This window comes from Cupressus sempervirens, chromosome 11, assembly GCF_028749045.1.
Source record: "Cupressus sempervirens isolate cs-2001-9-10 chromosome 11, ASM2874904v1, whole genome shotgun sequence".
Classification (NCBI taxonomy): Eukaryota; Viridiplantae; Streptophyta; class Pinopsida; order Cupressales; family Cupressaceae; genus Cupressus; species Cupressus sempervirens.
Window position 1 is genome coordinate 268983021 of NC_143128.1, and position 14247 is coordinate 268997267.

The 14247-nt window shown below is 34.7% G+C and overlaps 1 protein-coding gene across 2 annotated transcripts in view; it reads left to right on the forward strand.

Annotated features, from left to right (window-relative positions):
- PSAT1 (phospholipid sterol acyl transferase 1) overlaps positions 1 to 14247 on the forward strand; it is a 285872-nt gene that overhangs the window by 129304 nt on the left and 142321 nt on the right. For both annotated transcript variants that reach the window (XR_016358477.1, XM_089808807.1), the window contains exons 4-5: positions 13276 to 13445; positions 13566 to 13642. Coding sequence is in view for 1 of the 2 variants with exons in the window: in XM_089808807.1 (XP_089664933.1) it covers positions 13276 to 13445; positions 13566 to 13642 (247 nt within the window). In the remaining variant the exon portion in view is untranslated. The remainder of the gene's footprint in view (positions 1 to 13275; positions 13446 to 13565; positions 13643 to 14247) is intronic.

Here is a 14247-nt window from a genome sequence, read left to right on the forward strand (position 1 = left end):
TTAAAATAAAGGTTTGAATCAATACTTATTTGCCGATGGTCTCTTATTGAGTGTGCTCTTTATATCATTCATGGTGTCTATTGCTAAAACTCTCTAAGTTCCTTTGTGGCAAATAAATAATATAGTATATTTGCTGAATCCCTTTTGGTGACATGTCTTTGATTCATTATACTTGGCACTGCATGAGCTATTATAGTTTTGGGCTATGTCTGCTCAATACCATTACATCTGATATTTATCTCTCCTCAATGATCCCTTATTGACCAATGCGAATGTTTTTTTATACTATCTTCATGGAATGAGGAGTTGCTTTGAAGGAGACATGTCTCATATACTACCCATTCTACTTTTAATCCATACTCAATTAAGATTAGTTTCTCCTTATTAATTTAATTATCATTACTATTTATTTTTTATTATTAGGTTTTATTATATAATATCATTATGAGTTTTTATATATAATTTAGAAAAAGTAATATATAATTATTATAGTTGGCAATACTATAATAATATCTAATTGTAAGTAAGACATTTAATGTAATTTAATTATTTTTATTTACTATTGTAATAGTGCATTATATTGTACTGGTTTAATTTTCTTTTATGATTACTTATTATGGAATTTATTATTTATTTTTGTCAATGTAATTATAATTATTGTAGTAATATATCATTATAATAATATTTTATTAATTATTCTTATATTTTCTATCATTGCATCTTATATTCTAATTCCTATTGTTATTAAATTTGCTCTAGAAAGGGGGACATTACACTCTCCACCCATCCTAGCCTTCGCATTACTTATATAACTTTTGTGCTTTTCCATAGTGTTGACTTAGGCACCATTTCAAATAAAATTAAGTCACTCAATTAAAGTGACTTTATTAATTAACTTTATTATAAGTTATTTAATATGATTAATTATGCTCATTTTAGTAATTCCTAAGTCAACCAGTAATTTCCACTGCAAATGGAGGTTTTGATTGAGAAACACTCCAAATGAAGGTAGCAGGAAACTGCAACTTATGACACTGCATTGTACTATGACCTCCTTCAGCAGCCACTGCCAAATATAGTAATTGCCAAGATAATTGACTTACTATAAATAATAAGTTCCTTAAGCTAAAACCAAACAAAAATATGATGTGCCTACACCTAGCCAGTAACCGCTCTGCATTCTGGAGATGTCCTAAAATAGCAGGTTACAGTGAACCAATGTGCCCTCTATCCAAACAATTGGCCCACGACGGTCATAGTGATGGACTAATCCTACAATTGCTGGACTGATTGAAAAAGGGGACATTACAAATAGATGAACTCTCATGGCAATTTTGAATTCCATGCATCGTGCAATCCTTATTAGTTCCCTTCCAAGAGGATGGCGCTCATCTTGATGTATGAGGATGGTGCAGCAATATGTAGTTAGGATGGTTGATTTTCAGATCTTGACTTAGAATGTTTGATCTTCTATAGCTTGTGTTTGAAGGCAACGTGATCTGCATTTTCTCCATTTCAGTAATTCATGACTGGTCAGTATTCATTGCATAAGTCCTTTTCATGGCCTGTGTATATTGCCTTTGAGACAACAATCTATACAGGTATCAAATGGAGAATGGTTATGAAGTTTCATAAGTATTGACTGGAGATCATAAGGATTGAGAAGATGCTTCATATTTTTGCCACACACAACAGTTGGCCATGGAGATTGTTCTTTTTCTTTGATTGATTTCATTGTGTCAACATTATAATACTATTGAGCAATGAATCAATTATGTATTATGTAGACTTTTGATAGCCTTTTGAAGCCTGATTTCTATCAATAAACATATTTATAAAGTCACCTTGCTGGAGAATGAAATAAACCACGATGAGTAAGTTTGGGTGGTGGTTGGTAGTTGGAGATTGTTTACAATTGCTTAAAACTTCCTAACTATATGCATAGCCGAGCACTTTAGACATTTCTATATAAGCAATTTCATTTGAATGGTTGGAGATGTGTGTGAAGTATATGCGAGTGAAAAAGGTAAGACAGTATTGTCCTCAATTTTGGGATCACAAAATGCGACAACCCTGTCATATATTCCTAGGTGTGTCCTTTGATTTTTTGATGCTCTGAATGGTGTGTTATAAAGGCAATTTGTCATCCATGAGTTGTCCTAAATTTCACTCTTTTTGTGCATCCTTCTTGAAGGTTTCCATCAAGCTTATCATCATCTTTCATGTCATGACAGGTTTCTCTTCCCTAATTGCATGAACTTGATTTTTAGCAACCTTTGAGTCGTTTATTTCTTTTTTTTGGTGGTGTGCTTTGTTTTTAGTTTTATTTTTGCCTTGGGATTGTTGCATTTTAATTTTCGCTTGTTTCGAGCTTTCTTTGGCCTTAATTGGAGTTGTTTATCGAAAGTTATTAAAGAATTAAGAATTCAGCTGTTGTGCTTTTTAAGCTCGACTGCATATATTTATTCTTTAATTAAAAGGCTCACCTTGGTGGACTTTTTGTTCACCATTGCATATCAGTATGAGTGCATTTACATCTAAAATAGAAATAAAACTCTTATCTTTGTATGTTTGCAAGGGGATATATGAATTTTTAATGTAATAGTGGACTTTTAAAGTCTTATTACATATTTTCACTTTTTAAAATTACCTGTAGTTATCAATGAGAAGCCCATACCTGTTTAAATATTAAACTATATGCCAAAGATTTCGAAGTTTTGGACCATTTCATATCTTAAATCAAGGTTGAATATTGATTATGTTCCCAGAAGTTCATATTGGTGGTTTTTGAAGGCATTGCATGTATTTTAAAATCAATATTTTAACATGTAAGTGGGCCGAAACAGCCCGTCATGACTAGGGGTGGCATTTGTACAAGTGATTGCATGTTTTGGCATACATGTTTTGACATGTAATGACTTCCCAAAATCCTGTTTTAAGTCAAGGTGCTGATTATGGAGGTCATTGCACATACATGTTATGACCTAACATTTTCTCAAATGCCCTTTATAGCTAGACAATGATTTTTATAGCCTTTACATGTTTGTAAATGCACGGAGACCAATGCAACTCTGCCCTAGGGTCATGTTAAAACTCGTAATGCTGATTTTGAAGGTCATTACATTGTATGCAACATGCGTATGCATCTAAAAAGCCCGTTTTGAACCAAGTGTCAATTTTTGAGGCCTTTACATGTTTTAATCTGCCTTTTTAACTCGTGCACCTGGGACTTTGAATCATGTCATAGCTCATGGTGGTGACTTTTATAATGCATTTGCATATGGGAAATGCCTATGTAATAACATGCAAATGAGTTGTTAAAGCCCGTTCTGATTAGAGGGCATAATTTTTAAAATTCTAATGTCTGTTTTTCTTTCTAAACTCATTTTAGGCTGAAGACAGTGATTTAGAGGGCATTTGCCCTTTGTAAAGCCCGTATTTGATGCTTGCGCAGGTTGTTAAGGGCATATCAAAGGCCGTTTTTATCAAAAACACAAACCACCAGCAGTGTCTTGGATGTAATCACTCATGAGAAGCCCATCATTACTTTTCCAAGGCTTGTACTCATCTTCAGAAAGCCTGTATAGGGCATCTACAGCTTGTATTTGAAATTCCAAAGCATGTATGTGTTAAGAACTTAACCTGGATAATCCACAGGTCTATGGGTGCAGATTGTGCCTAACTTTCCTTGTTATATATTCTATTTAATGGCATTTGTAATTACTTATACTTGCTCTATAGGTGCCGGCGATCTGGGGTAATAGGTTTTAGTTTTTTCCTTAACTAACTTTAGTTAGTACTAACTAACAACTATTCTATGGTCGCTGACTTAGGGTGAATTAATCACTTGTTAAATACTAAGGGTTATGTCCATTAAGGGACATACCCTCTAAAATGGATATATAGGCGGGCAATCAAGGCAGTTTGGAGACACACAGCACACTTACAGTCTGATCTCCAAGCCTTCATAGCCTCACGGGTTCTTAGCAACAATTTCAGTACTCCAGTTTGCACATATACCAGGATCTACAGTCATCTTATCTGCATATTCAGACCTGAATATAAGATTTATTGCCAAGGTTATTTCTGAACCTAACTAGACTTTGATCTTGAAGTCTGATCCTGTTATCAAAATCTGCAGAACATTACATGGTATCAGAGACAGGTTATCAGATCTAGGGCTTTGTAGATTTTCAATTATCAGACCTGTTTATATCCAGTAGTTATCCTTCATTTCCAATGGCATATACAATCAGGCTTGACGACAGATTCGATGGAAAGGAACATTTTGAAGTATGGAAATTCAGAATCTCAATGATTCTCGAAGAAAATAATGTGAGACAGTTTGTTGATGGAGCATCCAAACAGCCACCCGTTGAACCTCACAAATCCATATGGACCAATGGAAATAGGAAAGCCATTCAAATCATCTTGGATGGAGTTAAGAATGACATCGTACCTATGCTTACAAAACACCAAACTGCCTACGATATGATGAATGCATTTGAAGTAAATAATGCAACAAGGGTCCTTGCACTAAAGAGACAACTAAATCACATCCAAATAAAGAAAGCAGAATCAATAAACTCCTATTTTCTAAGAGTTGCTGTTATTAGTGATGAATTGTCAAGCATAGAAACCATCATAAATGACACCGAACTAATGCTCAGAATCATGGGAAACATTTGCACAAGGAATAAGTGCTAGAGATCAGCTTCTGTATTTTAACAGACTTAAGAATGATTGTCTTCAGGAAGAATCAAGAGAACTAAAGAAAGGAGGAAAACCTAAAGTGGAAGATGAAGAACTTCACGTTCTTAATGCCAACTCTTATAAAGGCAAGAAAAATTTTTTCAAGAAAAATAAAGGAAATCAGAAGAATGGAAAGCCCAAGAAAGACCTATCAAAAATAAAATGTTTCAAATGTGAAAAATTTGGACACTATAGATCTAATTGTCCAGAAAACACCAAACAACAAGCGAATTGCACAAATGTTGTTAGAGAAGAAGAAACTTATAATCCAGAGAATTGTGTTTTGTATTCCTCCTTATCAAATGAAATCTCAAATAAGGCATGGGTAATCGATAGTGGATCCTCCAGGCATATAACAGGATACAAAGAAACTCTAGATTTCTTGTCCGAGAAAGTTAACGGTGAAGTTACTATTGGTGATAACTCAGCACATTCAGTTAAAGGAATTTGGAGCTGCACTTTGACACTAAAGACAGGAAATACTTTTCTTCTTAAAGATGTATTATATGTACCAGGGATAAAAAGGAACCTAATATCAATTACAACGTTAGAAGATGATGGACACAATGTTGCATTCGTGGATGGCAAAGTATTAACTTGGGCTAAGAACTCTTCCATCAAGAAAGCTCAAGTAATTGGTCAAAGAAAGGGATATTTGTATGAATTGACTATAGAACCCATTCAAGCCCTTGTTCACAAATCAGAAGATTCAAACGAAATATGGCACAGAAGATTAGGGCACCTAAACATTAAAACCCTATCTACTATGGAAAAGATGGTTATCGGATTACCAAAATTAAACCAAGATCACCCTAGTATTTGCAAAGGGTGTGCGCTAGGTAAAAGTATTAGAAGTCCTTTTCATGATAGTACTAGAAAAACAAATAATGTACTAGAATTAATTCATTTAAATTTATGTGGACCCATGTCCGTTGCCTCCCTTGGAGAATTCTGGTATTATGTCTTGTTAATAGATGACTTCTCTAGGAAAACATGGATTTTTTTTTTTAAATGCAAAGAATTAGAAGAAATCTTACAAAGATTTAAGGAATTCAAAGCATTAACTGAAAATTTTTCAGGACATAAAATTAAAACCCATAGAACAGATAATCGAGGAGAATATGCCTCAGATTTGTTCAATTTTTTTTTGTAAAGAATTAGGGATCAAGAGGGAGTATACTGTTCCTTATAACCTTGAACAAAACAGGGTAGCTGAAAGGAAAAATAAGACAATTATAAAAGCTACTAGGGCTATGATTTTTGACCAAAATCTAGAATACTATCGTTGGGTAGAAGCCTCTAGTATTGTTGTATACATCCAAAACAGAAGCCCTCACTCCTATCTTAAAGATAAGACCCTTGAAGAAGTATTTACTAAAATAAAACCTAATATGAGTCATCTCATAATCTTTGGATGTCCTATATACATTCATGTGCCAAAAGAAAAGAGAACCAAATTAGAACCATTTGGAAGGAAGGGTATCTTTGTAGGGTATAGTGAAACTTCTAAAGCATATAGAATTTTCATACTTGGAGAAAAAACTATTGAACTTAGCAGAGATGTAATCTTTGAGGAAGATCTTGCATTTAAAAGAGCAATAAATTCCCATGAACCCTCTCCTTTATCAAATTCTGAAAGAATAAGTGAATCTGAATCCCAAAGAGAGAACTTACAAGAGGTCGAAGATGAAATAAACCTTGAAGAAAGTTCAAAGAAAAGACCACTTTGGGCCATAAAAACAGTTGAAGCAGCTCAAGATTTTGCTGCACCTTCAGGATTAGTTAGAGAAAGTAAAAGATCTAAAAGATTCTTTGGTTGTACAACAAATATGATTGATTTATCCAAAACAAAGCCAACCAATCCTTTTGATGCTATTAAACATCCAGCCTGGAAAGAAGCTATGACAAAAGAATATCAATCAATTATGAAAAATGATGTTTGGGAAATAGCTCCAAGGCCAAAAGGGAAATCCATTGTTTCTTCAAATGGATATTCAAAATAAAGCATGCTGCTGATGGAAGTATTGAGAAATATAAGGCCAGATTTGTAGCCAAAGGTTTTTCTTAGAAAGAAAGAATTGATTATGAAGAAACCTTTGCTCCTATCATCAGATATAATACCATTAGAGCTGTTTTAGCAATTGCCGCATCTAAGGGATGGAAGGTACACCAGATGGATGTAAAGACAACATTTCTCAATGGGAAGATTTCAGAAGAAGTCTATATAGAGCAACTAGAAGGATTTGAAACCCATGATCCAAATGCCTTTGTTTGCCGACTCAAGAAAGCTCTTTATGGGCTTAAACAGGCTCCCAGGGCCTGGTATGAAAGGATTGATAAATATCTCACTAGCTTAGGATTCTCTAAGAATGAAGCCGATCCGAACTTGTATTATAAAAGAGATAAAGATGGTATGGTAATATTGATATTGTATGTTGATGATTTATTAATCACAGGTGATGATCATCTTATAGATCAGTGCAAAAAAGATCTTATTAGAAAATTCGAGATGAAAGACTCTGGTCTTCTCCATTACTTCCTAGGATTGGAAGTGCGACAGAATGTTGATAGTATCATACTGAATCAAAGGAAGTACACTTCAAATATCTTGAAGAAATTCGAAATGTGGAACTGGAAGTCCATGTCTTCTCCAACGGAGACCAATTTGCATAAACTTAAAGAAGCAGCTGCAGAATCACCTCCAATAGATTCTACTCTTTACATGCAGATAATTGGGTCCTTGATGTACCTAGTAAATACAAGACCTGATATTTGCTATGCGGTTCATGCCTTAAGTCAGTTGTGTGAACCTAAGGAGATTCACCTAGTTGCTGTTAAACACATTATGAGATACCTACAAGGTACTCTTAATTATGACTCAAATATGAGAGAGTTGCTTTAGATTTGCATGGATTCACTGATTTAGATTGGGTTGGAAGTGTTAAAGACAAGAAAAGCACTTCAGGATGCTGTTTTAGTTTAGGATCAGCTATGATTTCATGGATATGCAGAAAGCAGTCTTCAGTAGCTTAGAGCTCCACAAAAGTTGAATACATTGCAGCAGCAATGGCCTCTCGAGAAGCAGTATGACTGAGGAAGTTGCTTGTGGGATTATTTGGGCAAGCCATGAATCCTACTATCATTCATTGTGATAATCAGAGTTCCATCAAGCTCTCAGTGAATCTAGTTTTCCATGATAGATCCAAGTATATTGAAATTCCTTACCATTATGTAAGAGATATGGTAGATAGGAATTTTGTTAAATTGGAATACATTTGCACCGCAGATCAGACAACAGACATACTCACCAAACCTCTATCTAGAGTAAAGATAGAACATTTCAGAAAAAGACTTGGTATGGTTGAGTTGTAATTCATTAGTACTCTTTGATTATTAATAAAATAAAATTTTATTTTGTCAGGCTATTGACTGTTTATGGGCTCCACCATGTGTAATCATTATTTAGAGGTGACGATCTCTGAAATAATGAATACTTCTGCAAAAGGCATTATGAGAGGTGACGATCTCTTAGATAATGTCCTAACAGTAGATTTTACTATAAGATCCAGGTGAATTTTAGATTGTCTTGTGACATTGACATGTTCATGGGTCACAAATTGGATAAAGAAAGAATTTTAGAAATTCTTCGGGTTTATCTTGTATTCTGGTAGATCTTAAATTTAGGATCTAGTTGTGATTTAGAAATACCAGTTTCTATGAGTCACAACATGTGTCTTATCACTAGTAGCAGTGATTTGTCATATTACAGGTTTAGTAATATGACTTTGTATCATGTGTTTTATGATACTATGTATTAAGAAGAGATAGACAGATATAGAGTATTAATTCTTTCCTATACATTTGTATTGATGTTGCTAGATATGATATCTCTCTGTAGGATTATCAGGTTAAGAGGGAGTGTTAAGAAGTAAACCTGGATAATCCACAGGTCTATGGGTGCAGATCGTGCCTAACTCTCCTTGTTATATATTCCATTTAATGGCATTTGTAATTACTTATACTTCCTCTATAGGTGCCGGCGATCTTTGGTAATAGGTTTTAGTTTTTTCCTTAACTAACTTTAGTTAGTACTAACTAACAACTATTCTATGGTCGCCGACTTAGAGTGAATTAATCACTTGTTAAATACTAAGGGTTATGTCCCTTAAGGGACATACCTTCTAATATGGATATATAGGCGGGCAATCAAGGCAATTTGGAGACACACAGCACACTTACAGTTGATCTCCAAGCCTTCATAACCTCACAGGTTTTTAGCAACAATTTCAGTACTCCAGTTTGCACATATACCAGGATCTACAGTCATCTTATCTGCATATTCAGACCTGAATATAAGATTTATTGCCAAGGTTATTCCTGAACCTAACTAGACTTTGATCTTGAAGTCTGATCCTGTTATCAGAGTCTGCAGAACGTTACAGTATGGGCTGTTTTTAAACAAAAGCCTCATTCTCAACACCTGCAACATTGATTCAAAAGCCTGTATAGGACATTCAAAGGCTCTAAATGACATTTGGAGGGACAGATACAAGTTTTAAAACTTGCAATACTAAGTGAAGTCCGCTCCAGGGTCAAAAAAATACTTTTATTTTTTCCAGCTTGTATGCACTTCCACTAACTGCATTTATACATCAATGACACTATTTTTCTTATCATTACATCTATGCTTGTGATGGCATCTAAGATCAGCGTGGGGCAAGTTTGAACAGGTCTTTGGCTTCCTGTCTTAATGCATTTTGGCTCTCATTTATGACCATTTGTCAGAGATTTGTGGAGGACTGAGTTTTGTCTTCTTTTTTGAGAAGATTTGGTATCTGCTGGTTACCCATATAGCTGCAGATTGGAGGTCTTTCCTGGATCCAAAGTTATCAAAATTTGAGAGATTTGTTTTTATATTTGTGTGGTCTTTGGTTTGAGAACATTGTTTGTCAAAACAATGTGAGGGTCTTACCTAAATTTCACTGAAAGTTCTTCCCAGATGATACAAGTTCTTCCCACAAAGAAAAAACCCAAGTATGTGTTTTTGCTTAATATGCAGTCAGGAGTAAAAATCCCGTCCATAAACTTTTCTTGCATGAAAGACAAAGGTTTTCTCCCCATTATGTAATGCAGGATAAAACCCACCTACAATCATTTTCTAAGCACATTTTGACTTTTTCTCAAAGCTGAAAATGAGCATTTAAAACACGTTTGTATTGTAGGCCACAAGTACTTTCCTGACTTGTAGTGGGACTTAAAAACCCCACTTACAAGAGAAAAGTCTCACCAGTTATCTATATATGCTTGTGCAAGGAGGTGAAAAATGGAATGAGGAGAGCATAGAATGCTTTCAAGAATGAAATGGTCATGAAAAGGTACTCTCCTAGTAACAACCACTATGATGTAGAACAATCAAGGATGTGGGTTCTCATTCCAATTCAAGACGATCCCAAACCTGAACAGTTCAAACACAGAGCATCATGTAGCAACATGAAGACCGAAAAAGGATGATGTAGTGGAAGTCGTGTCTTGTCTGACACTTAATCATTTTCAGATGCTTTATAAATAGGTGTAGCATTGTTTACAAATTACATGTAATTAGGTAACAAGTTGTAATTACATGTGATAGTATCACGTGTAAAGCTGTAGCACGTAATCAGATTACAAGTGCATTAGGCTTTGTAATCTTCAATAAGTCCAAGGTAATTAAGGGTTTCCCCTTCTTTCTCAACCTTTTTGTCCACTCCTCTTCTACAAATAAAAGAGGGGGCTCACTGTATTTTTCATCTTTTGGCTATGCAAGAAAACTGTGTCAATTTGTATATCCACGCTCTAAGACTTTGTGCTTGGATGAAGATTAAATTGCTTCGAATAAAAAAAGTAAGTTATTTTGAGACTTTGTGCCAATCCAAACTGTGATGTGACGGCATTTTCTTGAGTTAATTGTGAGTTTTTGTACTATTGTTCAAAAGGGATTTGAACAAAATCTTGCAGACTTTGAGCTGTTTATCAAGTTTGAAGCTATTATAGGACACACAGACAAAGAGGTAACTTGGAGACTTTGTGCTGCTTTTACTTTCTCAGTTTGTGCATACGAGGTGGAATATGTGCTAGAGACTTTGAGTTGCACATAAGTTTATTTCTCGTTCTTAAAATCTCGTAAGAAGCCATGGAAAGATTTCGAGCTTTCACAAGTTTCTTGGTTACATAAAATGCTAGTACGTTGAAGATTATTCTTATGTCTAATCTTCCATTTATCGGAATGGTTGCTCCAACAAATGCTTTGTAAGTGAATTTCACTATTGCTTTAAGTTTGTTTTGCAATAGTAACATCTATTTTGAAATAAGAGAATAAAATGAATGACCCACCCTGATTTAGCTTAGTGTAAAAAAGTAGGTAAGTGTTATGTTAATTCTAGTAGCAATAAGAGGGGGGAGCCTTCCATGAGAATTAGTAGAGACTGTGTCTCACATGCAATGGTTGGAACCACTATTTTGCAATTGATCCTAAAAAACTGTCTGTTGCAAACTATCCACAACTTTGTAAGTAGTGGTCATAGTGACTTACAAAATTGCCACCCAAAATAGAGAAGAGTTTAAAAGAATATATTTTAAGAGAGAATGTATGACATATATGTGGTGATTAAATGTTCTTGAAATCAGTGATGAGTAAAATTCTGAACATTTCCACAAAATAGGTCAAATATTCAGATACCACCATTTGCTAAGGGTTGAAGTTTGGCATGGTTTAAAGGAGGAAGGAAGATAACTCTTCAGGCTGATTGACAGGTATAACCATGATTGTTTCTCTCTCTCTCTCTCTCTCTCTCTCTCTCACTCACTCACTCACTCTCACACAGATTTATTTAACAGTGATCTGATTTTCAATATCCATGTTGGCAATAAGAGTCTGATTTTATTTCATCAAGTGATCATATTGTAAAATATCAAAAAAGTAAGATAACAGAGAAGATAATTTGTAGATTATTTTCAGATTACATAAAATTTGCAGAGAGATTTAATTTGATAAATCAGAAAGCTATGAATGTTTAATCACATAATTTGTAATCATTCGTATCTATCGTATAGTCAAAGAGTTGGTGCTCAGTTCATTAAATTTTACTCTTGGTTAGGTTGGTGCTCATAGAAGGGGATTTGGCAATTACTGGGTTGGTGCCCTAAACTCCTGTAATTCTTCAACTGCGAGGCTAGATTAGGACAGTAAATTCTAGCAGCATTTCTCAGAGTGGTTTTTCCAACTTGGTTATCCACGTAAAATCTTGTGCACCGTCTCATGTGTGGTTATGTTGCTTTCTTGTTTCTCTTACAGTTTCTTTCGGCTTTCAGTTTGAAGGTTAAATAGTTATAATTGCACCAAAGTTAAAAAGGAGGCATCTATTATTGATTCATCTCCACTCTCGGTAGTAGAGTTGTGTACTTGACTAACCGCCTTACAAGTCCTTGCGAACACTGTTGTGATACAAATGTTAGGATTATATTGTTGTTAATATTTTATTATTATTTGTATCTCCAAAGATAACTTGATGAGTGAGAAAGGATGCCAGTGAGGCACATGTGGAATGGAACATTCTTTTAGGTGCTGGGCAATATTGGTTGTAAGAGGCATTGAGTAGGGGATTTATTTTGCAATTCATCCTTAGCCACTTGGCATGAAGTGGAAGAGAATCAATGATGGGGAGTTTTGTTGTAAGAGAGTCCATGAGAAATAAGATGTGTAATAGTTTTCAATTACGAGTTTATGATTCTGACCTTAAGATGCAGTCAGTTTTTTTATTGAGTTTTAGTTCATGGTAAGTTTAGAAGAGACTTGTAGAAGTGCTGTATTAGTCCTGCAGTGTCCTTGGGAACCCTAAGGAGCAGATGGCTTGAATCCTTGGTGATTAGAATTGACATAAGGAGGCACAGGCTTATGTAGTTGGATATTCTCCTTATTGGAAGTTTCCAGGGTGAATCTGTATCCTTTTTATTTGTTTCTGATTGATTCTCACTCATTTATTCACTCTATTGTTTGTAGATTTCATGTTATAGATTCCATCACTTGAATAGCTTCACAACTCTATGTTTAAGAGTTGTTCTAAGAAAGACATATAAAGAACAATGGTCTACCTGAGTTTATCAGTTATATATAACTTAGGATCTGTGTTGATGAATTAAAACACAAATATTATTCTGATTACAGTTCAGATCCCCTATCTATATGGATACATACTCTACATTGAAAATTTTGTTCAAGGAATGGTTGTTTCTTGGCATAATGACTTATGCAGGGAACTTAATGCCTCAGTAAGTCTCTTCTCTAGAGTGTACCATTGTTAGCTTGGAATGCTTTTTACTTTTTGGTAGAGGACATTGAGATCACATCAATAGTAAATTTAGTTAGTGAGGCAACATTTTTTGATTCAAAAGCCCGTAAGTGTTGGTCCTTTATAACAATATTTTAAGGTGGTTCTCTTTATTGTATATCCTATTTGTGCTCATTATCTCTGGCAGTTGATTTTTCAGGTTGACTTTTGAAACGGCACTCAAGCTTCGTGGAGGCCCATCATTAGTGTTTGCGCATTCAATGGGAAACAATGTCTTTCGCTATTTTTTAGAGTGGCTGAAGCTGGAAATTGCTCCCAAGCTCTATAACCAATGGTTGGACGATCATATCTATGCTTATTTTGCTGTTGGTCTGACTCCTTTCCATTGCATATTTTCTTACAGTTTGGTTTGAGAAATGGGAGTATTTATGTGGTCCTAATTCGTTCTAAATGTAATATTTATTTTTACTTTATTGATCTGTTTTTCAGGAGCCCCTTTTCTTGGAGCAGTAGAGACAATAAAAGCAACATTGTCTGGTGTTACATTTGGCCTTCCTGTCCCAGAGGTAATTTTCGAATCAAGTTAGTTTGGAGGATTTATACATGTTTTTCCGCTAAACAACATTTGTACTAAAACTACTAACTCTAGACCAGCATCGTCATGCTATAGCCACTTCCTCCCGTAGATGCTGCCTCCTATGCCAACATCTGACCAATAGTAACAAGCATAGTTCGACAAATACCTGGGAAGGACAGGAAAAAATTGACAACTTAGAATGTGTCAAAGATTAAAATCTCTTAAAGAAACATGCTTTTTTGTAAATTTGAATTACAAAATTTATAAACTTAGAAATTGACATCTTGAAAGAGAAAATGCAACGTTCTATGGCAAAAGAATGTCAGCAATGTATTTTTAACCAGTGTAGTACTTGTGTTGACATTTTTGCCCCTTTTTTTTGCATCTATAAAATCCCAAGAGTTAAACTTGTGAAAACTTACCCATCAAAATAAATTGGGAGGACTTGGCAACAACTCGGAGATTAATCCTAGAATTTACAAACTATGGTAAGAAGAACCCAAAATATCAAGGAAATGGTTGAAACCATACATGATTTCATCAAATTTCATGCCCAAAATGTCATTTCAAAACTAATGTTCCATCAAGAAATGA